Source organism: Zalophus californianus, chromosome 6, assembly GCF_009762305.2.
Source record: "Zalophus californianus isolate mZalCal1 chromosome 6, mZalCal1.pri.v2, whole genome shotgun sequence".
NCBI classification, from domain to species: domain Eukaryota; kingdom Metazoa; phylum Chordata; class Mammalia; order Carnivora; family Otariidae; genus Zalophus; species Zalophus californianus.
This window is the reverse complement of record NC_045600.1, coordinates 559,234-584,857: the sequence shown is the minus strand read 5'-3', so window position 1 is coordinate 584,857 and position 25,624 is coordinate 559,234. Positions and strand designations below refer to the sequence as shown.

General features: G+C 62.2%; 1 protein-coding gene and 2 gene segments (V, D, J or C); all 3 read right to left on the bottom strand.

Annotated features, from left to right (window-relative positions):
* Positions 1-3,561: 3,561 nt before the first annotated feature.
* On the bottom strand, positions 3,562-5,317 carry LOC113909374 (the record flags this gene model as incomplete). The annotated part of the segment is given in 4 exon segments: positions 3,562-4,002; positions 4,075-4,395; positions 4,491-4,814; positions 5,002-5,317. Coding segments are annotated over 4 exon segments (1,302 nt in total), but the record flags the coding sequence as incomplete, so codon positions are not given.
* An 8,944-nt stretch (positions 5,318-14,261) lies between these two features.
* LOC118357049 lies at positions 14,262-17,854 on the bottom strand. Its single transcript, XM_035727903.1, has 3 exons — positions 17,730-17,854; positions 16,367-16,497; positions 14,262-15,471 (listed from the first exon to the last, which is right to left on the bottom strand). The coding sequence occupies exons 1-3, from the start codon at positions 17,852-17,854 to the stop codon at positions 15,125-15,127; spliced, it is 603 nt and encodes a 200-aa protein (XP_035583796.1). The 3' UTR covers positions 14,262-15,124.
* A 15-nt stretch (positions 17,855-17,869) lies between these two features.
* LOC118357059 lies at positions 17,870-19,568 on the bottom strand. The segment is given in 4 exon segments: positions 17,870-18,341; positions 18,449-18,778; positions 18,907-18,948; positions 19,239-19,568. Coding segments are annotated over 4 exon segments (795 nt in total).
* Positions 19,569-25,624: the final 6,056 nt, after the last annotated feature.

Here is a 25,624-nt window from a genome sequence, read left to right as displayed (position 1 = left end):
TCCAGGCTCATCAGGTTTCTTCTTGAGGATGGCGGTGGCCAGCCCCAGGCGGCTCTTGCTTGCTTGCAGGTCTCACTCAGCTCATGGGCACCTCCATGCTGCCTGGGGGGATGGGGGCCAAGGATTGGCCTGCGTGTGTGCGCTCAGTGGGGGGACAGGTGTGGGGGCTGACCGGTGGTCCCTGGAGGCTGATGTGGCCCTGAACTTGGTGGTTGTGCAGCTGTGTTCCTATTGCCTCCTGCACTGACCACAGAAGTAGCTACTTTGGGTTTGTGCAGAGGAGACCGTGGCTTTTATGTGAGCATGGGAAGGGGCAGTGAGTCTTGGCTGCAGATCGGCGGAGCAGGCGTGAAGGGACGGAGCTGGGTGTCTCTGGGGGTGTCAAAGGGACTCTTGCAGGGAGCAGCTAGCTGGCCACCTGGGCCTTCTGGCCCAGAACTAGCCCCTGCACCCTTCCCTCTGGTCCCTTGACCACAACCCTAGGGGTCCTGCCTCCCACTCCCACAGGTCAGTAGACAGCTGTTCCAAAGCGTGCTCAGGTGGCATGGGATTTGTAAAAAGGAACTTTACTAAGAAACTCAAAAGGAAGGCCAGCGGGTTGCTGAGCTCGGAGCGAGAGGTGTGGCCGGGTGGACGGGGCTGGGAGGTGCTGGCTGAGGCGGGACCCATGGGAAGCTCCTTCTGCTGGGGGACCCCTCCTCCTGCCCTATAGGAGTCCCGCCCATAGCCCTGAGCCGTCCCGTGACTTCTGCCCAGCAGCCCTTCTGTGTGCTGGCGTTCTGCAGGGACGGAGCTGCCAGTGGCCGGCGGGAAGGCTGGGCAGGAGCTGGGGCTGGGCACAGGGGCAGGGCACTTGGACCCGGTGCCAGGGAGGTGGGACTGAGTGTGGGAGCCGAGGTCTTGCTGGACTTGGACTCTGAGTGGTGGGTGGGCCTTGGGCTTCACCCTCCTTGTGCTTTGGGGGCTGCTCCGTGAGAACAGGAGTGGCCCTGACCGCAGGACCAGGGAGGAGCCCAGGGGTCAGCACCCATGCCCAGCTCCGGTCACTCTGTGGGCCGGGCTTGTGCCAACGTGGGCTGGGGTCGGGGCTGTGATCGGCAGGTCCCCTTGGTGCCTTGGACCTTGGAGCTGAGCTGGATGCCTCTGGGTGTCTGTGTGCTGGACGTTGTGTGTCTGAGTCTGGCCACTCTGGGGGTTTGTGTGCCCTGGTCCTCCCACTGCGTGTGAGCAGACAGCTTCCGACACGGGGAGGGGCAAGCACGGCCTCGTTGCCCTGTCTCTGGGCCTACTCTGCCGGCCGCACGATGTTGGCGTAGTCTCGGATGGGCTGTGGCTTCTCCTGCAGGACGGTGGCCAGGACCCAGCGCACCTGGAAGGAGGGCATATGCGTGAGCACAGCTCATGCTGGAAGCGCCCGCTCCCTCTGGGCCTTCCCCGCCCTGGCCGAGGGGCCTCCAGGCTCCCACCTTGAACAGGGTGGTGGCGGTGCTGTAGCTGACACTGAGCAGGAACAGGGTGATGAAGACAAGCAGGCTGGCCCACAGCTCGTCCAGCTCCTGGCTCTCAGTGGCATCCGCACACAGCTCCTGGAGCTCCAGCTCTGCAGGCACGGGCCAGTCAGCCCTCCCCGGTCCAGCCTCTGCCTGGGCTGGCGGGGGGCGGTCGGCCTGGCCCCCCACCCCGAGGAGGGGAGACAATAATGATGCCCTGTCCTCAGCCGCCCTCCTGCTGGTTGGAGTGGCAGCCTGCCCTGTCCAGCCCGCCTTGTCCAGCCCACTGTGAGCTGCCCCTGGAGGCCCAGGGGTCTGAAGCCCGGCGGGTTTGAAGGTGTGGGAGCGAGCTGCCATCTCTCGGTCCCCTCCCCCTGCCCTTGCTCAGGCCAACGAGCCGGTCTCCTGTCCCTGCAACGCCTGTGGCCACTGGCCTGGCCTCTGAGCCCCATCCCCACTCAGTTTTACTCCTGCCAGCCTGAGGACCTCTGTGAAATGTACACAGATTTCCAGTCTGCCTGGAGCCCTGAGTGGCTCAGCTGTGTAGCCGAGTTCACTGGACCTGGGGTAGCCCCGGGAATCCATGACGTGGATGCTTTGAGGAGCTGGCTGGTTTGTGTGGACCTTGCTGAGGCCCGAGGTGCCCAGAGCTGCCCCCTGGTCCTATCCAGTGACCATTGCTCTCCCCTGCCTCCTTCTGCTGTGGCCCCACTCTCCACTGCATGTGGGCTTCCACACTGAAGAGTGAGGGTCTGGCACGTGCACGGTCCTGGGGCTCCCCTGTGGAGTTCAGGAGCCTGATGCTTCTGGCCTTGTGTCTTCAGAATGTGGGTCAAGTGTGTGCTGCTTTTAGACAGATGTGGGGTGTGTGTGCGTGATTGTGTGTGTGCGTGCATGTGTGTGTGTGTGCACGTGTATGTGTGTGTATGAGCATGGCCGGAACGTGGGGTTTAGGGCTGTATGAGACCTGCAGACAGGTGGGTGAATGATGGGGGTGGGCTTGGACCCTGGCTCGGACTCTTCAGCCTCCTGCCCTGGGTTGGGGCCAGCAGCCTGTTCTGGGGTGCGGTTCGGTGGGCAAGAAGACAGAGTCCACACTCTAGCCATGTGCATTTGTGTGTTTGTTCGTCCATGGGGTGAGAGTGACCGGGAGGGGGTTGGACTGGGGAGGCCGGGGCTTGGAGGAGGCTCCTAGGTGGGGATGGGAGGCCTCTCCATGCCCATCTTGGATCCACTAGTCCAGGTGTAATAGGAAGGAAGGGCGAGGGAGTGGCCTGCGCAGGGGGTCAGACTAGGGGGGCCACGTGTGACCTTGTGGGTGCTTGTTGTAGGTGGTGATGTTAAGCTGCCCTGTGACTTGTGTGGTTGAAGGGTGGCTCGGGTAAGTGTGACCTCGTGTGAGGCTCCTGGGAACTTTTCTGGGAGGGCTGGGGGCTTCCCAGGATCAATCAGGGTGGAGTGAGTCTGAGCAGCAGGATAGGACCCTGGGTGTTGGCCCCGGCCTGGTTGACTGTGTAGGCAGGCCGGGGCAGTTAGAGGTGGGAGTGGGAGTGGGCTTGGCACTGGCCCCAGTGTGCGGTCTGGGGTCTGCCCGGTCTGTGTGTATGAGGGGGGTGGCAGCCAGGGGACGGACAGGCTGGGGCCGTCGGGGTTTCTGCATGCAGGTACCAGTGTGGGGGTCTGACTTGGCCCATCTCTGCGCTCAGAGGGCCTGGGTATCCTGTTGGACCTGGCAGTAGGGACTTGTCTTGTCCAGAGGGCTGGCAGGAGACAGGGGAGGGAGGAGGTTGGAGGCTGAGGCCTCTGGGCCTTCAGGAGAGGGAGGGGCCGCGGGCTCGCTGCGGTGTCTGTGGTCCCTCCCCGGGTACTGCCCCCCACCCCGGCTCTTTGGACTTCTTTGAGCGGGCATGACCCATAGTGGGGTGGCAGGGAAGGCCCTGTGACTTGGATGGCCACGGTGGGCAGAGCCTCGGCCCTGTCCCTTCTCCTGGGGGCCCCTTCCTCTGTGCCAAGACCTCCCTGCTGGCGACCCTGCCCGCCCCCAAGAACAGGAGTGCCCAGGGCTCTGAGCAGACACTGGAGTGTTTATTGACAACGATGGACGGACGGTCTGACCAGCCCCTGCCCTGCCCCAGCAGGAGGGGCCCGGGGGAGCTGGTGGGGGAGGGGCATCATTTACCGGGGGTTTTGGACACCGTTTTCTTGAGGATCCTGGAGTCAGGTAGCGCCTCGTGCACCACTTGGCAGGTGAACTTGTTCTGATCCTCCCAGTCTGCCCGGCTAACCTCTAGGCGGCTGAAGACAAAGAAGGCGGGCCTGGAGCCGGTGACCCTGTGGGGCCACGTGGTGGCGTGCTGGTCTGTCTGGATGGGGCTGTCATTTCGGAGCCATTGCACCGAGATGTCCGCGGGGAAGAAGTTCTGGATCAGACACGTGAGAGTGACCCTGTCCTTGGTCCCGTTGTCCTCCTCCGGGGGCAGGAACACGTGGACGTCTGGGGGGGCGCGCTTGCCTGCGGGCAGGTGTGGGGTAAGCCGGGTTCCCGCGCAGGAGGCCCGCCCCCTCCCCTGGGCCTGTGGCTCACCGGGGGTCTTGGCAATGGAGCGCACGATGTCCTTGGGCAGGTCTGGGTGGGTAACCGTGCAATGGTAGGTCTCGCCCTCAATCCAGTCCTCCGTGTTCACCGGCAGAGTGGACGTGACGCTGATTGTCCCATTGAACTGAGTCTTTGGCTCCCATTGGTCTGGGTGCACGGGCTCCCCGCTCTCCCGGGACCAGGTCAGGCTCATGTCCTTCGTGCTGGCCAGGTCCACCACTAGGCAGGTGATCTTGGGCGACTTGTGGACATACAGGTCAAGGGGGCTGGGCGGGCTTAGGTAGGTGCTCACGCCTCGGGGGTCGGACTCTGTGGTGTGTGGGAGGGGCTGCGTGAGGGCATGCCTGGGCCCTCCTCTCTGAGCCCCGAGCATCTGGGTGTCGGTGGGGGTCGGGGGGACGTACCTGTGCACTTGCGAGCGTTATCTTCGAAGGTGAAGCCTTGATAGGCGACCTGGCAGGTGTAGGTTTTTTGGGATACCCACTCGCCCTGGGTGATGTTAAGCTCGCTGTGGGTAGAGGTCACGTTGCCCTCCCGTGTGCCGGGTGCAGTGTATGGGAATATGTTTGTGGCCTTCTGCCCATCCACCAGCCAGATGACCTCCATGTCCCCTGGGATGTAGCCAGAGATGAGGCAGAGGAGCTGGATGGTGGTGTGGGTGTCGCCGAGTGGGTTGCAGGAGGAGTGGAAGAGCTTCACAATGGGCGGCATGAAGTTCACGGCACATGCTAGGGGTAGAGGTGGCAACATGGCGTTGGCCTCCCTGAGCCCATGGAACTCGCCTGCCGGCCTGGGCCGCGTGCTTCGCATGCGCTGGGCATTACCAGGCATGAGGGCATGTGAGCCCACCCTCCGCTCCCGCCCAGCCTGTCCCTCCGCCCTCCAGGGTCGTGTGGGCAGCCCACCCCGGCTCACCTCTGAAGGTCTTGTTGATGGCGGGGGACTCAGCGTGAGCCACGCTGCAGGTGAACTTCTGTGTGGCCCACTCGCCCCAGGCGGTCACCTGGCTGGCGGCGCTGTGGAGGCCAGAGGTCTGGTCGAAGGTGGGGGGGAGGGTGGCGATGCTCTTGTTTAGGGACCCTGTGTCCCAGGTCACAGTCACCGGCTTCGGGAGGTAGCCCGTGACCAGGCAGCCCAATGTCACCAAGGTGGTACTGTCCATGCCTTTACAGCAGGAGGTCAAGGGGAATACGGACAGCTCCCGGCTGGAGGCTGTGGGGATGGGCCCGTGTCAGTCATCCCATCACATGCTGGGCCCACTGCTGACCCGGGGCACCCTGCTCCCAGCCCCCTGGGAGGGAGTCTGAGAAGGAGACGTATGGGGCAGAGATGGAGGGGGCTCTGGCATCCCTCCTCCAGCCTCTGTCCTTATTCCCTGATTCTGCTGGAAACACCCTCTGAGGAGCCTCTGTGCCCCTGTCAGAAGCAGTGGCTGCCCTTAGCCTCGGCCAGGACTCCCTGCCCCTCAGGGCTGAGGGCAGGGATGTGGGGTTCTTGGGGAGTAGGGGTGTGTGACCCCTCTCTCCTGACCAGCCAAGCATGTCTGGTCCTCTCCTGTCCCTGCAGAGCTTCCAGGGGGCCTGACTAGGGGCCCCGTTCATAGAGAAGCGGACCCCAGAGCGTTCCTCCCCCAGTCGGTGACCTGGGATGCGTGCTTACCTATGCCCCCTTGGCCTTGGAGACCAGACCCCAGCTTGTGCTGGCCCTGCCTTCAGCTCCCCTCTGCCACCCTGTCCAGGGGAACCAGTCCCAGGGCCTCGTGGCAGCACCGCTCACACAAACCAGCTCCACGTCCAGCCTCACTAGCTTGGCCCAATTCAGAACAGCTAAGGTCAAGGAGCCCACCTTGGTCCAGCCTGGCCCAGGTCAGCCTGGGATATCCCATTTCAAGCAAGACAACTCATCTGAGTTCAGTCCACAAAACAACCAAGTTCATTCAGCTCAGCTCAGCTCAGCTCAGACTGCCAGCCAGGCTCGTCCCACCTGGTCAGTTGCAGTCACATTATTCCCATGACCCCAACCACTGGGACTGCAACACCCTTCATGACTCAGGGAGCCCGATTCAGCCAGGCCAAACCAACTAACTGAAGGCAATTTAGCCTAGCCTAGCTCAGCCCACATCAGCCCACTTCAACCCAGCCCTGTTTAGCCTAGCTCACCTCAACCCACTACAGCCCAGCTCAGCCTAGTTCAGCTCAGTCCACTGCAGCTCAGCTCAGCTCAGCCTAGCTGACCCCAGCTAAGCCCAGATTGGCTCAGCCCAGTTCAGCCTATTTTAGCCCAGCTCAGCCCAGCTCAGCCCAGTTCAGCCCAGCCCAGCCCAGCCCAGCTCAGCCCAGCTCAGCCCAGCTCAGCTCAGCCCAGCTCAGCTCAGCCCAGCTCAGCCCAGTTCAGCCCAGCCCAGCCCAGCCCAGCTTAGCCCAGCCCAGCTCAACCCAGTTCAGCCCAGCCCAGCCCAGCTCAGCCCAGCCCAGCCCAGCTCAACCCAGTTCAGCCCAGGTCAGCAGCTCAGCCCAGTTTAGCCTAGCTCAGCTCAGCTCAGCCAAGCCCTGCCCAGCCCAGCTCAGTCCAGCTCAGCCCAGTTCAGCCCAGTTCAGCCCAGTTCAGCCCAGCTCAGCTCAGCTCAGCTCTGCTCAGCCCAGTTCAGCCTAGCCCAGCCCAGCCCAGCTCAGCCCAGTTCAGCCCAGTACAGCCCAGCTCAGCCCAGCCTATTCCAGCCCAGCTCAGCCCAGTCCAGCTCAGCTGAGCTCAGCCTAGCTGACCCTAGCTCAGCCCTGTTCAGCCTATTCTAGCCCAGCTTAGTCCAGGTCAGCCCAGCCCAGCCCAGCTCAGCCCAGGTCAGCCCAGCTCAGCCCAGGTCAGCCCAGCTCAGCCCAGGTCAGCCCAGGTCAGCCCAGTCTAGCTCAGCCCAGCTCAGCCCAAGTCAGCTCAGCTCAGCCCAGCTCAGCCCAGCTCAGCCCATTTCAGCCCATTTCAGCCCAGCTCAGCCCTGTTTAGCCCAGTTCAGCCCAGTTCTGCCCAGTTCAGCTCAGCCCAGCCCAGCCCAGCCCAGCTCAGCCAATCCCAGACCAACCCAGGTCAGCCCAACTCAGCCCAGTTCAGCCTGGATCAGCTCAGTGTAGCTCAGCCCAGCTCAGCCCAGCTCAGCCCAGGTCAGCCCAGCTCAGCCCAGGTCAGCCCAGCTCAGCCCAGCTCAGCCCAGGTCAGCCCAGCTCAGCCCAGCTCAGCCCAGCTCAGCCCAACCTATCCCAGCCCAGCTCAAGCCAGTTCATCTCAGCCTAGTCCAGCTCAGCCCAGCTCAAGCCAGTTCAGCCCAGGTCAGTCCAGTTCAGCCTAGCTCAACTCAGCCAAGTCCTGCCCAGCCAAGCTCAACCCAGCTCAGCCCAGTTCAGCCCAGCTCAGCCCAGCTCAAGCCAGTTCATCTCAGCCTAGTCCAGCTCAGCCCAGCTCAAGCCAGTTCAGCCCAGGTCAGTCCAGTTCAGCCTAGCTCAGCTCAGCCAAGCTCAACCCAGCTCAGCCCAGTTCAGCCCAGCTCAGCCCAGCTCAGCCCAGCTCAGCCCAGTTCAGCCCAGCTCAGCCCAGCTCAGCACAACTCAGCCCAGCTCAGCCCAGCCTAGCCCAGCCCAGCCCAGCTCAGCCCATCCCAGACCAACCCAGGTCAGCCCAACTCAGCCCAGTTCAGCCCAGCTCAGCTCAGTGTAGCCCAGCTCAGCTCAGCCTAGGTCAGCCCAGCTTAGCCCAGCCCAGCTCAGCTTATCCCAGACCAACCCAGGTTAGCCCAGCTCAGCTCAGTGTAGCTCAACCCAGTTCAGCCCATTTTAGTCCAGTTCAGCCTAGCTCAGCACAGCTCAGCTCAGCTCAGGCCAGCTAAGCCCACTCAGCTCAGCCCAGTTCAGCCCAGCTCAGCCCAGGTCAGCCCAGCTCAGGCCAGCCCAGCTGAGGCGGCTCTGCCCACAACAGATAGGCTCAGCTCATTTAGGCCCAGGTAGCCCATTTGTTTCCCACCTTGTCTCACTGGTCCCTCGTCAGGTGGCCCATGTTTTCCTGACTCAGCTCAGCTCAGCAATGTCCCATGCCGTGTAGTTCAGGTAGTTCAGCCAAGGTGAGCCAACCCAGGCCAGTCCTCCCAGGCTGCCTCAGATCTTCTCAGTTAGACCTGCCTGCCTAAGACCTGTCCATCCAAGTCAGTCCAGCCCAGGACAGTCTCCACCGAGGAGAGCATTTCACTTGACCCAGGTCTCCCTGGCTCCATCCACCCAGCTCGGCTCAGATCACCTTGGCTCAGGAGACCCCAGCCCAGCCACAAGGGCCCAGGCTGGTCAAGCCTGTCCTATGCAAGGCCAGAGTTGCCCACCCCGCCCTGTCCACCCAGCTCAGCTCACCCCAGCTTCCCCCAGCCCACCTGGTCCTGTAAAATCAGCCCAGCCTGGCCCATCTCTGTCCACTCAGGGCAACACAGCTTAGCGGACCCCAGAGAGACCAGCCTGGCCCAGCTGAGCCTGGGTTAGGTCAACCCCTTCCACATAGCTCACATAACTCCTTCCACTCAAGCTGCACTGGGCCTAGCCCAGACAGCCTGGACCTCCTTACTTAGGCTGGCTCAGGCTACCCAGTTCACACACCTGAGGATGTAGGCCAGTCCAGCATGCCACCTAGTCCAGCACAGGGACAGCTCCCTGGTGCTTTCCCCTGACCCTGGACTGGCAGTCACTGCCTTGCTTGGTTGCAGGCAGATCCATGCTCAGGGCCCTGTCCACGCTCTCTGCCTGCTACTTGACCCTCTCAGCCTTGGGCTCTGTCTGAGCCCTGTCGTGTCTGAGGTTCTTGGCCCCTTGTCTTCTCCGTGTTAGCTTTAGGCAGTCTCTCGCTCCCATGTGTCCTTGTGCAGGGAACAGACATCTGGGAGACAAGCAGTGACCAGGAGGCTCTGTCCCTGCTGGGCAGGCAGTGGTCTGGGCAATCTGCTCTTGCGGCACCTGGGGGCAGCCCCAGTGGCTGGGATACCTGAGGGGCCCGGTCCTCCGTCAGGGGGCTCGTCCTGGTTGTCTGCAGCTCCCTGGATAGGCTCCTGGACGGATGAGGTGAATCATTAGTAACCATGGCTCTTATTTTTGTGTCCAGATAATAGGGCCTGGGGGGAGGGGAGCTCTGCCTCAGTGCCCTGACTAAAAATGGGGTGGGAACCCCCGGGGGCCTCAGCAGCCCTGGAAATACCCCTTTCTTTATCTTCTTGGGAAGTGTGTCAGCATGTTAGGGTTTATGTGAGGCCCCTGTGCCGAGGACACAGTGGGCTCCTCTCCGTGGCCCCTGCTGCCCAGCTCGTGGCCTCTCTCCCTCGATGCCACACTGACTCGCTGCGCTGCAACACCCAGTGGTGGTCACCGGGATGCCCCAGGAAGGGAGGGGCACGGGCACCATCACTGCTGCCCCTGAGGCAGCCCTGCGAGGGAAGGGTCGTGGCCGTTTGTGCATGAGAAGCCACAGCCTGTGCGGCCACGTGCCTGGGACGTGGATGCAGGGATCCTTGTGGCAAGTACCTGTTCCTGTGTCCCACTGCCTGGTGGGAGTGGCTCTGGGGGTGAGTGTGTGAGGCCATGGCCCCCCCGGCCTGTCCTGCCGGCTGGCAGGGGACCTCGCCCACTGCCCACACACTCCTTCCCGAGCCCGTGTCCCGCAGCTGGACTCTTACTGGGGCTGCAGCTGGGTGGTGTGGCCAGGGAGGGCTGGCAGGGACCGTGGGCAGGCTGGACCTGGCTGTGAGGATGGCCGGTGGCTCTGGAAGATTGCTGTATCGGCTGCCGCCTGGGATGGACTGTGTCATGGATCTGTTCTGTGGGTGCTCACCACGGCTGTGGGGACCATGGAGTGGCATGTGATTCTGGCCTGTTGGGGCAGCTGCCCACTGGTGACACACCTGTGATGTGTGTGGAGCTGTGACGGGCTGGTCTCGGCCTTACCTTCACACTGTGGTCACGTCCCGCCTGTGTGTCCCCTGAAGCCCCCGGAAGGCCTGAGCGCACACGTCGGAGAGGCCATGGGCACCTGCCAATGCAGCTCACGGTGTGAGCCCCCGTGAGGCCTTGTGCAGAGTTTGGAGCGGGAGACATCAGGATCCCGCCCTCTGGACCCTGGATGCCCAGGGCCCGCCGTTCCCGAGCAGGGAGGCTGTGTGGAGGGGGCCTCTGTCAGGTCTGCTGCCCTCGGAGGGACATTCGGGCTCATTTAGAAGATGCGAGAGGCTACGGCGTGGTTGGGCTGGGAGGCATGGGGCAGAGCCAGGGCTCCGGGAAGCCTGGACGTGAAGTCTGGGGGAGACAGTGCCCAGCCTGACCTCCCTGCCCCCCAGGGCAGTCTGTCCCAGTCTGCTTGCCCCGCCCTAGGCCCCGGGGACAGGTGCTGTGTGGGAGGCAGAGGGCGAGCACCCAGTTCCTTGGAAGGGCCCACGATTCTGAGAGAAACCACAGGGCAGGCAGAGCCCCCCCCAGGGCCTGATGCCCCTGCAGGCCCAGGCCAGGTGCTGCCAGGTACTGTAGCCCGCACAGAGGTGAGCATGCTTGGCTCGGGCTCCACTGGCAGCCCTGGCCCACCCTGGTGGCCCCCTGCTCATTCTTCCCCGGGTGTGGGGCCGGGGCCTCGGTGCCCAGCCAGTCTCCTGGCTCTATGCTGAAGGCACAGGGTGCACCCTGCTGCTGCTGGTGGGCCCTGTCTCCAGCCTAGACCGTCCTTGGGGTCCTTTGTTCTTGGAGGAGAATGGCTCTCATCTCCTCCCAGTTCCCACCGGGGCAGCTCAGCCCTGAGCATACGTGTCCATGCTGTCCCCGCTCTGTTCCTCTCTGGGGCTGTGGCCCTGTCCTGGCCTCCAGGATCCATCCTCACCTGTGCCCCCTTCTGTCCAGGAGCAGGACTGGCTGCTCCACCCAGCCGGCACCGTGCCCTCACCCTCCAGGCTGCCCTGCTCTGGCGTCACACCTTCCTGCCTGCAGAGTGCCCTGCGTGGACCCACAATGCTGACCTGGGACAGCGTGTGTCCGTGTGTGTGTATGTGTCTCCATGTGCATGTGTGCTCGTGTGCACGTGTTTGTGCGGGTTCCTCTGTCTGTGAATGAGAAGCTGGCCCTCTGTTCTTTGACCTTCCGGCTGGTGTTCCTGCTGGGTCCTTCTTAGTGTCCTCTACAGGTGCCCAGTCAAGGGATCAGCCAAGGGTTTGAAGAGCACTTACATACAGAATTTGGGGTTCGCCCCCGCTGACTCCCTCCCCTTAGTTCCCAGCTGCTCCCTAGGTGCGGCCCCGAGCCCCATGGCCTGCCTGGACCCGGGCTGGCGGCGGATTCTGCCTGCCCTCTGGCTGCACCTGCTGCACGACTGGGCTTTGCCTTCAGACAGATCTTTCCCGGGAGCGATCTTCTCCAGTATCTGCTTGCTTCTGGTGTTTCTCTGTGGTCTTCTGATCTCTGTTGGCCGAGCACTGCTTCCAGTTTATACTTGCTGCCTGCGAATTTACTCTGGTAGAAGCGGCTCTGCCCTGTTGGAATGAAACCACTTTGTCTCCCGCGGTTTCTCAGAAACGATCACTTTCCGTGTACCTAGGGAGGCCCCGCGTCCTTCTCATAGGTTTAACGGCTATTCGGATCTGTTGTGAAACATCTGTTCAATTCCCGTGTCCATTTTTCTCTCGAATTGTGTGATTTTTCCAGTTGATTTGCGGGAGTGCTGTACGTACTCTGGATATTCTGTCAGTTACAAATGCTTTTAGGAAATATTGTGCAAGTGTCGGAAATGGACCCAGAGATGACTTGTTATGTGTTCGCTGGAAATAAAGGCATTGTCTCGTACACCCTCCCAGGTGGGCGGATCACTGTCCCTGAGCTCTTACATTCCCATGAGGTGTAGGCAGTGGATGGCAATGCAAATTCTCTCCTTTGGAAGGATGGTGGGTTCTTCCTGCCTCCCATGGAATAAACCAGATGCATTCGAAAATGCAACTATGTATGAATGCTTCCTAGTATTCTTTTTTTTTAAAGATTTTTAAAATTTATTTATTTGAGAGAGAGAGAGAGAATGAGAGATAGAGAGCACGAGAGGGAAGAGGGTCAGAGGGAGAAGCAGACTCCCCGCTGAGCAGGGAGCCCGATGCGGGACTCGATCCCGGGACTCCAGGATCATGACCTGAGCCGAAGGCAGTCGCTTAATCAACTGAGCCACCCAGGCGCCCGTAGCATTCTTGATTCAGCGATAGATGAGATACTTTGACTCTACTGAAATGATGAGTTAAAGAAATATTTGAAAGACATTCGTTATGTGTCCATATGGGAGTCAGGATCCACTCTGTTTTGGAAACTATCCTCTAATGCGGCATGCATGTCTTCTTCCAGATGGCCCGGTTCTCCTGGGTTGACGAGGTTCTGTGGCCTCGGCGGGCAGGAGAGCAGGTGCAGAGGAGCGGGCCTGGGACAGCCGCACTGCTTCCTCTAGGGGTTCTGCCTGAGGGTGCTCCCCCAGGAAAGCCCCCCCGACCCCACAGATTGGGCTCTTCTGTCAGGGGGCCTCAGGACACTGATGCTCTCTACTCACAGTGCTATGTCTTCTCCTGGTTCTGGTACTATGGGTCTCTATCTCTCACCTCCTATCTGTCTCCTCCTGGTTCTGGTGCTAAGGGTCTCTATGTCTTAGCTCTCATCAGTCTTCTCTTGGTTCCATGTGGTAGGATAGTATTGGAGGGTCCCACGTGGGAGCCTTAGGGCCTGGTGGGAGGTAGTTCTCAGAGCATAGGCCTTCTATCCCCGAGGGTGATGGCATAGTTGTGCCAATGCCTGGTGCTCTACAAGGAGGGCATGATGTCCTCCTGTGGGGAGCTCCTGGCATTCCCATGTGGGGTGGGTGGGTGGGATGGAGGCTGATCATTGGTCCAGGGGATGGGACTGGGGGTAGCCCTGGGGCCGAGAGGAAGAGGGGGCTGGGCAGGCTGCATGGCCCATTGGCAGATTGGCTTCTAGGTAGATGTGTAGGGTGAAGGGGATGGAGGGTGTGGAGAGACCCTGAGGATGGTGGCCTGGAGCCCCCAGTGTCCCTGGGGGCTGGAATGTTGTCCTGGACGCCTGCTTTCTGTACCACAGCCATCCTGGGGGTCAGGCCAGGAGTCTGTGGCCATCACTCCTGCCACGCTGGCTCTGGTGGGCTCCCAGTTCTGAGGCAGCCCTGTTCTGCCAACAGTTCTCTGTCGTCCACAGGGAGCTGGAATGGTGCTTCTTGACCAGCCCTGGGGGCCATGGCCATTCTGACCAAGACTCTGCCCCTCCCTGGGCTCAGCCTGGGCTGATGTCCTGCAGCCTCAGAACCCACTCCCCACTCCTCATTCTCCCTGTAAAACATGGTTTCTTTGCCCCCCAGGTGGATTTCACACAAGGCTCCCCCCCTGCCCCATAGGTGTCCCTCCTGATGAATGTCCTGACTGCTTGGTCTGGTGGCTGGCTCTGTTTACCATTGACAATGTTCTCCCCCACCTCACCGAGCCTGGCCTTGACCACGCTCCCACCTCGTCCTCGGTCCTGGACCCAACATGCCTGTGTTGGCCTAAGTCGTGTCCCCAAAATTTGTTGTCTTAAAGCCCTGACCGCAGGACCTCAGAATGTGACGGTATTTGGAGATGGGTGTTTGGAGAGGTGACAAGGTAAAAGGAGTCATTAATCCAATCCAGTAAGGCTGGTCCTCAGTATGGCCTCTTCTCCTTGTAAGAGCAGACGATCAGGACTCAGGCACACACAGAGGGCCGGCCATGGGAGGACAGGGCCAGAGGCCCCAGGAGGCTCCCACCCTGCAAGGCCTGCACCTCTCCCTGCTAATTCCCAGGGTTGTGAAAACAGAAACGTGCGTGGTTGAAGCCGCCAGACTGTGGCTCTTTTGTCTGGCTGCCCATCCTGACTAATACACACCCACCACATGCTTCTTGCTTCTGGCCATGGCCAGGGCTGGCAGTCCCTCCTGCACCCAGCCCCAGGTGACCCCTGGCCCTGCACTCTTCCCGGCTGCCTTCCTCACCCACTGGGAGCCCCCGGGGCTGTGGGGTCCTGGCCCCCCACGGCGGGAGGGAGCCGATGCACGGCATGGCCAGGCTGGGATTTCACCAGGCACATCAACAGAGGAAGACATTCCTCAGCGAGTTATGGAATTTTTCAGGATAGTTTATTGTCATCGAAGAAAAAGCGAAGAAACAACAAGGGACATTACTGCGCTCCAGAAATTTCAAAAGAAGAAACAAGCTACCCAAGCTACGACCACGGGTTTCCCTTGCGCATTCTCTCCCGGGGGCATGGGGGCTCCTGCACGGCCGTCTCTCCCATGTAGGGGCTCTGACCGGGCACTCACTCAATGACCAGGTGAGAACCAGGCCTAGGGGTCCACCTGTCTCAGGCCCGAATGCCTGGGGGCTCTCTCTGGTCATCTTGTCTCTGCCCCCTGCTCCCCAGAGCAAGCAGGCATTCCTGCTCAGTGTGACTCGGGTCCTGGGCACAGGATGGTGCAGGCTGGGCCTGTGTCCTGGCCTCCCGGCACCCGTCCACCTCTGTCCACTGAGGCTGCATCCCATCAGCCTTGGGACCAGGTCACCAGGCCCCTCTGCAGGAGGCCAGTCTGACCGCCATCCCTTCTTCCCCAGATGGTGCTGCCCTGCCCCCGGGGGGCTCCTGCAGTGACCACAGGTCTGGGCCCTTCTCTGCATGATCTCCTGCCATGGAAAAGGTCTGACTGACCATTCGTGGCATGTCAGAAACTTCTCTGTGGGGTGATGGTGGCCCGCGGCTTCCTCAGGATCTTAGACAACGTGCCTGCTCTGGGGATGTCCTGCCTTCTGGAGCCTGGCCTGGATGGCGTTTGCACAGAGGCTGGGCCCTGCCCAGAGAGACACTGGGATCATCAGCCCCCCACCTCCTCCAGGATGACCATGCACGCCGACCCCAGGGCCGTCCTGGTGAGGGCCATCCTGCCCTGATGCCTCAGTGTCTTATGTGGCCCCAGCACTATCTTGGTGGCTGCTGAGGAGGGGTCAGCATGTGTCCATCAGCTCAGGTTGGGGGCACAGCCGGCTGTCGTGTTGAGTCTCCAAACGGGGGTTCAGGGGCAAGATGCAGCCCATGGTGTCCACGAGCCGAGGGTGGAGGTGCAGGCCCAGGGTGGCTGTGAGGTCAGAGGGTCGCGGGGGGAGGGCAGAGAGCGGGCCTGGCAGCAGGCCGAGCGGCATGAACGGATGCACCCGGTTCCTGTGTGGGGTCAAGGGCAGCCCTGGACACCCGCCCAAGAGGGCTGGCCCTAGGCCCCCGGCCCGATCATGTTCCTGTAGTCGGGCGCGATCGTGCGCTTCAGCTCCACCACCGAGGAGAAGATCCACTTCACCTGCAGCAGGCGGGCAAGGGAGTGAGTGGGGCCTGGAGCCCGAAGGACCGCCTCCCACCAGGGCCTGCCCCCCACACCCGGGACCACTGTAGTGTGCGGGGCTCCTGGTGGGGATGGCATGAGGACAGCAAGGGGACAGCAAGGGGGCAGTGAGTAGTCAGTGAGGGGACACAGAGGGGACAGTGTGGGGCCAGTGTGGAGACTCTGTGGGGACAGCAAGGGCACAATATGTGGACCGCGGGACATAGTATGGGGACAGTGTGGGGACAGCATGGTGACACTGTAGGCTTTGTGTGAGGTCAGCGGAGGTTCTCTGTTGGGACAGTGTGGGGTTAGCATGCAGACAGCGTGGGGACAGTGTGGGGAGTTTAGAGTCAACGTGGGGTCAGTGTGGGGTCAAATGGGAACAGTTTAAGGTCAGTGTGTGGACAGCACTGGGACAGTGTGTGGAGTGCATGTGCACAGCATGGGGACAACAGTGGACAGCGTGGGGACAGCATGGGTCCAGCCTGGGGAAGCATGGGGACAGCCTGGGGACAGCCTGGGGACCCCGTGGGGACAGCATGGGTCCAGCCTGGGGACAGTGTGGGGACAGCATGGGTCCAGCCTGGGGACAGCATGGGGGCAGACTGGGGACAGCATGGGGACCCCGTGGGGACAGCATGGGTCCAGCCTGGGGACAGTGTGGGGACAGCATGGGTCCAGCCTGGGGACAGCATGGGGGCAGCCTGGGGACAGCCTGGGGACCCCGTGGGGACAGCATGGGTCCAGCCTGGGGACAGTGTGGGGACAGCATGGGTCCAGCCTGGGGACAGCCTGCGGACAGCCTGGGGACAGCATGGGGGACAGCGTGGGGACAGCAGGCCACACTGAAGGTACATGTGGGGACGCCCACCTTGAAGAGGGTCACGGTGGCGCTGTAGCACACGCTGAGCAGGAAGAGGGTGATGAAGATTGAGATGGTGGTCCACAGCCCATCCAGCTCCCCATCCTGGTCCTCGGCACAGCTGTCGTCCAGGAGCAGCTCTGGACAGGAAAGGGGTGGTCAGTGCCGTGCCTGCCCATTGGGCTCATTCCCTGGGGGACAGTCACAGCCCTCTGCAACGTCAGGTGCCAGCCTCAGCAACCCCCAGCTCCCCAGCTTGGGCCTGGCCAGGGGACCCCCTCCTTCTCTGCTGTGCCCTGTGCTGGGGCCCTCCTGGGGGAAGGCACCCTGACCGACACACATTCCCCTGGGGGCCAGGTCCAGAGGGTGGGAGGGTCAGCAGAGTCCGGGGAAGGGCTGGTCAGTGTCGGGGAGTGTCCTAGAATACGAGTGTGTGGCAGCGTCAGGACAAGCTGGGTGTGGGGGTTTCGTGGATATTGGGAGGGGTCGCAGGTGCCCTGGGGCAGAGGAGGGCTGGTCAGTGTGGTCAGTGTGTGGATGAGCTGCTGAGCAGCTGGTGGGTGTTGGAGGGGATGGGGACCAGGCTAGTGTGCACGCTGAGGGTTCCCAGGACCCGCTCTGCTCTGGGCTCATGGAGGCTGTCCGGTGTGAGGCCCAGCGTTTAAGGCCCGTGTGTGTATGTACACGTGTGCGTGTGTGCGTTTGCAAGCACGTGTGTGCATGTACATGTGTGTGACTGTGCACACACATGTGTATGCATGTGTGTGCATATACAAGCATGTGTGTGAGTGAAGGTGGCATTGCTCAGCGGGACAGGCTTCTTTTCAGTGGGTCTGGACTCAGCGTCCAAGAGGGCATCTGGGATGGTCTTTCCCCTGGGCACTCAGGGCCACCTGCCTCTGCCCCTTTGGGACACGGGGATGAGTGTCCTCAGGAGTGGACAGGCCTGGCCTCAGGCAGGATGAAGCCGGGCCAAACCCCTGCATGTGAGGGAGGGAGGGGGCCTGTTCGTGGAGTGCCTGAGGGCAAAGGAGGGCCTGTCCCCACACACGGGTCAGGCATGGCTCTTGCAGGGGCACAGAGCTACCACGCAGGGTCTCAGGAGGCCCAGGGAGCCTAGGGTGGAGGACAGGCCGGGGTCCCACAACTTGGGTTGGTACAGAGTTGGGTAGGACTGTGTGCTCATTTCCCTGAGGGCTCTGGAGGGGCTTCTGCAATCCAGGTCCATACCCTCCAGCCCTGGGTAGCTTCTGACTGGAGGGACGGCCCAGAGTGGCTGCCACCTCTGGCAAAGTCCCCACTCCTGCTCAGGCAACTCCTGCCCAGGCAACTCCTGCCCACATCCTGTGGCAGCCCGTGAAGACCTGCCCACTCGGGGACCATACCCCCATGGGACTCGCTCTCTCCCACCAATGGTGACCCCTTGGCCTTGGAGCTAGGCCTGTCTGTGCCGCCCAGAGGTCCGGGGGTCCTGAGCTCTGCCTCAGAAAGAACCATGACAGCATCGCAGAGTCCCAGGGCAGTGCTGGGTGCTTTATTTCATGCAGGGGTGCCTGCCCGGGAGGTATGTACACAGGGGTGAGGGCTCTGGCGTCCTTGTGGGACCCTGAGAGCCCATGGGTGGGGGCTTGCTGGGGTACCGGGCGCGTTTCTCATTTACCCGGAGACTGGGAGACGGATAGCTCTGTGTGGTGGTTGTGTAGAGCTTCATGCAATACCACACACGTGACGACCTCTCCCCGCTGCCAGCGGTTCTTGTCCACCGAGAGCTTGCTGTAGAGGAAGTAGGTCCCATCTGCGTCCAGTTGGGGTGGGGTTGTTCGGATATTGCTTTCTGGCATCTGCTGGCCATTGCTCTGCCACTCGACATCAACCTCAGGTGGGTAGAAGTCTTTGACCAGGCAGGTCACGCTGACTTTGTCCTTGGATGCCATCTCCTTTGGAGACGGGGGCAGGACGTACACATTGGGCTGATGGGCCTGCCCTGTGGGATCAGAGGTCAGCACAGATGGTCACTCACAGGGTGGAGGGCAGTGCTTGGTCTGCAAGGCCCCGCTCAACCCTCCCTGCACCCCTCACCCTGCTGCACACCTCTGGCCTTGGAGATGGTCCTCTGGATGGGGGATGGGAGGGCTTCGTTGTTGACCTTGCACTTGAACTCCTTCCCCTTGAGCCAGTCCTGGTGCACGATGGGGAGGACACTGACCACACGGTAGGTGCTGTTGAACTGCTCCTCACGTGGATTTGTCTTGGCCGTGTGCACCTCTTGGTCATCCACGAACCAGCTGATCTGGATTTCAGGGTCTTCTCGGCCCAGGTCCACCACTACGCATGTGACCTCGGGGGTTCGGGTAATGGAGAGGGTGTCCTTGGGTTTTGGGGGGAAGATGAAGACCGAAGGTCCTCCCAGCATTTCAGCGACTAGTAAGGGAGACAGAGAGCAGGGGTCAGCACGTGGGGGCTTCCTCTTGAACATCCATTCCCCCAGCAGGCTGTGGCTGGAAGCTGGCCATCTGCTTGGGGTGGAGGGCAAGGTCCTGCTGACTCACCTGCAGATTTGTAACGTTTCCCGCAGACACATATTTGGGGCACTGCAGAGAGAGCAGACTGGGCATTACTGGGTGTCTGGAGTGGGCACAGTTTTGGGTGGGTGTAGGTGGGGGTCAGGTCATGGGGACTTCCTCGACCAGGGACTGGAGTGGGGTAAACCGTCTGTGCTCACAGTGGACCAGGCAGCAACACCCAGAGGACCTCCTTCCACAATTGGGAGGCCTTCAGATGGGGGACACAGCGGTGCTTCCCTTGTGCCCTGGGGTCGAGGTGGGCCAGCTGACCTGGCCTGTCTCCCAGTGGACGCCCTCTCTGAAGCCCGTCCTCTCACCTGGCTTGACAATGTTGGTGCTACTAGCCGGGTGGGCCACGGTGCAGGTGAAGGTGTCACTGGGCCACCTGCTGGAGGGCACTGTCACCATGCTGCTGCGAGAGTAGAGCCCTGAGGACTGCAGGACGGACGGGAAGGTGTGCACACCACTGGTCAAGGAGCCGGAGTTCCAGGACACAGTCACGGGCTCGGGGAAGTAGCCGGACACCAGGCAGGCCAGGGCCACTGTGGAGCCGGATGTGGTCCCGCAGCTGGGGGCCAGTGGGAACACCGATGGGGCCGTGGTGGAGGCTGCAAGAGAGGAGGCTGTGTGACCACCAGGCTCTCACCCCTGCCAGGGTCGGGGCAGGACAGCAGGTGCCCGGGCTGGGGTGCCCCCGGGCCCAGTGCCCATGTGCTTCCTGGCCGTGTGCAGACCAGCTGCCTGGCCTAGCTCTCTGCGGCCACAGGTGCTGGACTCATGAGCTTGGTCAGCGCTGGGTGACCACCTGGGTCAGGGTCCCCCTGGGCCGCAGGCTTCCTCTGGGTGTCCAGCCTGACCGAGCCCTCTGTCTGAGCCCTGACCTGTGGCCCCTGGTCCCAGCCGGCTCCTGCTAGTCTCCTAGGTCCACTGCCACGCTGTCCTGGCCTGGTTGTGCCTTGGACCAGCAGGAACGTCCACCGCTGCCCATGCCCCTCAGCCCAGAGCCCTCAACAAGGCCCGCCAACTGCCCTCCAGGCCTCACGACTTCTGGGTCGGCCTTCAGCCAAGCAGCCCTGGCCCCCGTCCCTGCCCCAAACACACTGGACCCTCCTCAGGCCTTCCTGGCCTGGCTTCCTGAGCTCACCAGGGCCCCTCCCAGCCCGTGCCCCTGGCGTGGCCACCCCTGCTCTGGGGCCTGTTCAGCTCCTTACTCTCCCAGAGTCCTCCTTCAGCCCACGTCGTTCCTGAGCCTGAATGCCCCTCAGCGTGGGGGGGACTTGCCCTGCCCTGGCTGTGCTCCGTGCAGGGTGCCAGCACCGCAGGGCAGCTCAGCCCCCCAAACCCAGCCAGGACTATCCCCTCTGACCCTGGTCCCCTCTGCTAAGGCGGAGGAACCTGTCTGGTGTCCCCTCCCACCCACACCCCAGGCCGGCAGCCCTGCCTCAAGCTCTGATCGGGCCCCTTGCTCTCTCCTCCACTGGGGCCGCTGCCCTGTGGCTCCCCGCCTGGCTGAGGCATGTCCACCTCTTCTGTTCCTCGTCCCCATGAGCCTCCAGAACAGGGCTCGTGCCCCTGGCCCGAAGACCTTGGCCCCCCTCGGCCCCTCAAAGGTGACTACCGCTGACCCTTCCGCCCCAGAGACATTCCCACCCAGGCTCCAGTCTCCACCCTAACGTGTCCCCCCGGGCCAGCCCCTCACCCTGTCCCCCATGTGCAGGGACGCACCCCTGGGCCAGAGCCCTCCGTTGTATCTATAGGCTGCACCTGCTCAGCTCCCACCTAGTCCAGAGCTCCTGCTAGCTCAGTCCCGCCCTTCATCCCTGGAGCTCCTGGGGAAGCCTCTGCCCCTCCTGGGTCCCAGGCCCCTGCTGACCTGAGAAGCTCGGCCTGCTCCCCTGAGCCCCGGGGCAGCCCCCTTCCCTTCCTGCTCTCCCACCTGCCCCTGCTCACCCGCACATGCCATGCCTGCTCCTCTAAGGCCCTGAGGCAGCCCCCTACTCCTCCTGCTCTCCAACCTGCCCCTGCTCACCTGCGCAGGCTCTACCTGCTCCCCTGAGCCCCTGGGGCAGCCCCCTTCCCCTCCTGCTCTCCCACCTGCCCCTGCTCACCTGCACAAGCGCTGTCTGATCCCCTGAGCCACTGGGGGGGGGGCCCTCTCCCTCCTGCTCTCCCACCTGCCCCTGCTCACCTGCAGAAGCTCTCTGTTACCCTGAGCCCCTGGTGCAGCCCCCTACCCCTCCTACTCTCACCTACACCTGCTCACCTGCACAAGCTCTGTCTGCTCCCCTGAGCCCCTGGAGCAGCCCCCTTCCCCTCCTGCTCTCACCTGCCCCTGCTCCCCTGCACAGGCTCTGCCTGCTCCCCTGAGCCCCTGGGGCATCCCCCTAATGCTCCCTGTCTATACCACCTGCCCCCGCTCACCTGCACAAGCTCTCTCTGTCCCCCTGAGCCCCTGGTGCAGCCCCTGCCCCTCCTGCTTTATGCTCCTCCCAGAGGTGCCTGAGTTCTGCCCCAGACTTCTGTGTGTCCCAAGGCTGCCCCACCTCTGCTGCCCGTCCCAGACGCTTTAGCCCAGGTTTGGCCCAAGATCCTCAGCCGCTGACTCCTGTAGCATGTTGAGCTCCCTGATCAGCCTCTGTCTGCTGTCTGGGTTCTGAGCACATGGGGGCCATACCAGCCCCTCCTGGTCTCTGCTCATCTGCTGCTCATCTGGTGCCGCCCAGGGCCTCATGGCCAACACCTCTGGCCCTGGCCTGAGGCTTGAGCCGGCTCCCTTGGCCTGGACAGGACCCTCAGTCCACCTGGTTTCTCCTCCCCTGTGCTGAGCCAGCCCCTTTCTGTGTCCTCACCTCAGACCCATCTGTCCATGTTGGCATTGGTCCTGCAGTGGCTCAAGCTGGCCCAGCCCCCGGCGCCCAGCACAGGGGGTGAAGGGCAACCCTCAGGCTTCTGCCCATCATGCCCGTCATGGTCCTTGAAGGTCCCGGTCCTGGCCCCCTTTTGTCAGCGTCTGGTGCATCCAGCAGTGTTGGTGTGGGTGAGCCCCTCCCACGCCCCCCTCGTCCCTGCCCTGGGAGGTGCCATGGACTTCGGGCAGCCTGCCTTCCCCCGTGCTGGCTCACCTGCTCCAGTCCCTCCATGGGGTCCTGAGGGCCTGGTGTTCCTCAGCTCCTGTAGCTGGTTCTCTGTCCCCATCTTAATCCCTCTGTCTTGGCCCCATGCAGACCCCACTCAGCATGGTTGGGGCCGTGGGGGCTGCTCCCCTGCAGCCATGCTCGCCCCTGCACCGCACCTCCTCCCTGCTGTGGCCCCAGACACACGTGGCTCCTCGTGGCTGAGCTCTGTGCCCACAGCCCTGCTTCCTAGCCTCCAGGCAGCCCCAGGAAGACTAAGAACAGGAATGAAACCAAGAGGCTTGGCTTGCTTCCTGAATTTCCCTTTTCTTCTGGGTGGTTTCTGTCTCAAATGGCCTGGAGGGGGGGTGATTCCGGACACAGCCAAAGGTGCCCCAGGTGGGTGTGTGGGGTGGGGTGTGGTGGGTGCCCGGGGGCCCAAGGGAGAGCACAGGAACCCCCCTCCACAGGATGCTCTTAGCTGTGTGCCTCCTGCAGGGATATGCTTGCTGCCTCCCCCCCCCGCCCCCCGCAGAGCCGTCTCAGCTGCTCTCAGCTGAGCCCTGCGGTGCCCCCAGCCCTGGTGGGCTCCTCCTTGTGGCCCCATGAGCTTGCAGCGTGGGTGCAGACTGTCCCACCCGTAGCCTGCGGACCAGCCCTGGGCTTGCCCTGTCCACACAGCAGGGTGGCCTTCCAGTAGAATCCTGTCTCCTCTGGCTCCATCCATGCCTCGGCTCTAAATAATCTGTGTCTAATTGCATGTTTGGAGGGCGGCGTATCTGAAGGGCGCCGTGTCCCGGGTCCCCACACCCAGCGGAAAGCATGTCAGCAACCTTGGCGGGTCTCGCCATGACCCCCGAAGCAGAGCTGGGCGGCCCGTGGGAGGGTCTGCCCTTGCCCCCGACTGCCCTGCCCCGGGAGCCTGTGTGGTTGGAACGACCCCCGCCCATTGGAGGATCGTGGGCCATCGGCTCCCCCTGGCCTGCCCTGTGGCCCAGTCCCAGGCTGTCCACAGAGAACAAACAACCTTTTAGATTCTCTAGGAGAAAGAAGGAGGGATTTCCTTGAGGGCCGTCAGGACACAGCCTGAGGCCCAGGCCTGCAGCTGTTAGTAAGTGCTCTGGAGAAGCACCACCTCACAGGGCTCCGGGACCTCGTTCCCTCCTGCAAATGTCCCCGAGACTGTCGATTAGCACAGAGGCAGGAGTTGGCCGACTTCATGTGGAGGAATGCAGGGAGGAGTCGCCTGACGGGCATGTTCGGACAGGAGGGTGTCCCTTCCGGTGACTCATTTGCAAGGCGGGTGCACGGTGTACGCGTGGGGGCCGTACGTCAGGCTCCGGGGAAGGCCGAGCTGGTGTGCCGTCATGCTGCTGGAGAGAGAAATCTCTCGTGGCTTTCCCTCCACGTCAGGCTGCTGGGGTTTCCTGTCTTCAGGATTGACGGGGGCAGAATCCGTATGGGGTCCGACACAGCGCCTCTTTCAAGCAGTGACCATGAGCTTGGATACCTGGATGTTCTTTCTTATGGAAAGGGAGTGTTTTGTGTGTGAAGGTGCAGCAGGGCTCCCGCCCCAAGCCCCCGCACACCTGCACCTCTCGGGCCGTTCCTGAGGAGCCGCCCGGGCAGTCAGCCCCTATGGGCACGTGTGGACTCCACTCTGTTCGGCGTGTGCCGGGTCAGTGGGCCAGCTGCAGAAGGCTCCACGCTGTCCCATCCCCCTGCACCGTGTCCAGAAAGCACACTACGGCCGGGGGGATGAGGTGTTTCCGGGGCTGGGGGGAGGGCGAGGAAGGAATGGGGCCCAGAGGCGATCTTCTGCGGAAGAGAACTTAAGAGTGTTGCCAATGAGATGGTGGAGCAGGCGGACGGCATCCTCCAGAGCAGGGCTGACCAGGGCAGCACCATGGACAGGGCCCCACAGGCCTGTGGTTGGGGGCATGGGATGCATTGCTCAGGCTCATAGGCGGGGACACACCACAGGTGCTGAGACCACCGTGGACTGTGGACTTTAGTTCACGGTGATCTACTAATACTGGCTCATCGTTCGTAACAAAGGTAGCACACACATGCAAGCTATTCCGAGCACCCTCTGGGCCCTTGGACGGGCTCTGGGATGCGAGCAAAGGCTCCTTTCTGCTCTTGTTATCTAGAAACCTAAACTGGTGTGCAAGAACACGGTCTTCCAGTCGTAAGAGAGGGAGGTCACGGGGATGATGGCACCGAGATGGTGTGGGGACGCGTGCTGCCTGCACTCCCCAAGGGGAGCGTGGTCATGTGTGGACTTGTGCAGCCTTGTGGAGTTACCAGGAAGTCAGGAAAGAGGACAGACGTGCACTCTGCTAGGATTTACAGGGCACCTTCCATGTCGGGGTCTGTGCCTGGCATCACTGAACACCTTCCACCGGTCAGGGTCCATTGCCGGCATTATTGAACACCTTCCAGAAGTCAGGGTCTGTGTCTGGCATGACTGAGCACTGTCCACGGGTCCGGGTCTGTGCCCAGCTTGACCCAGCACCTTCCATGGGTCAGGGTGCATGCCCGGCACGACTGAGCACCTTCCACAGGCCAGGGTCACTCCTCGGCTTGTGGCCCCGTCCCTCCCACCCCCCGTCTCCCTCTTCATGGGGCTTCTCCTCTGTGTCTGCGTACCTCCTCCTCAGCCTCTTGGAAGGACACCCGCCATCACATTTAGGGCCCGGATCATCTCATCTGAAGATCTTTAGCGTCAATCACATCTGCAAAGACACTTTTCCAAACAAGGTCACATTCAAGGTTCCTGGGATTAGGCCGTGGCCATAGCTCTCGGGGGCCAGCATCAGCCCCCTGTGCTGGGTTTGTAACAGAAGGAAAGAAAGAGGGACAGAGGGACCCTGAGAAGGCAGCCCCTTACTGCCGGGAGGGCCCGCGGAGGCAGCATCCCTGGCAGTGTCCACCCAGGGGCCTGCTCTCAGACTGCGGTCCCCGTGTGGCAGGCAGAGGCCCTCCTGGCCGGTGACCTGCACACCGGCCTTCCGGGCTTGGGGGAGATGCATTCTGCCTTGTGCAACGGCCTCTGGCTCTGGGGGCCGGTGTGAGTCGAGCCCCTTGTTGTCCTTGTGCTGTTGTCCATGGGGCAGGGCTCCTGATCTGGGGCACCAGTCAGAGAAGAAGACACTCAGGTCTGTCCTTGGGGGACCCCCAGTCCTGGAGATGGGAGGAGGGAACCCAGGCCTCGACCTCCGGAAACCTTGCGATGGGTGTGGGTCTTGTCAGCTCAAAATGAACAAAACGCTCTTAAAATTTTATCCTATTATCTACCTATCATCTGTCTATATCTGCGTGTGAGCAGATAAGCTCTGACACGGGGAGGGGCAAGCACGGCCTCGTTGCCCTGTCTCTGGGCCTACTCTGCCGGCCGCACGATGTTGGCGTAGTCTCGGATGGGCTGTGGCTTCTCCTGCAGGACGGTGGCCAGGACCCAGCGCACCTGGAAGGAGGGCATATGCGTGAGCACAGCTCATGCTGGAAGCGCCCGCTCCCTCTGGGCCTTCCCCGCCCTGGCCGAGGGGCCTCCAGGCTCCCACCTTGAACAGGGTGGTGGCGGTGCT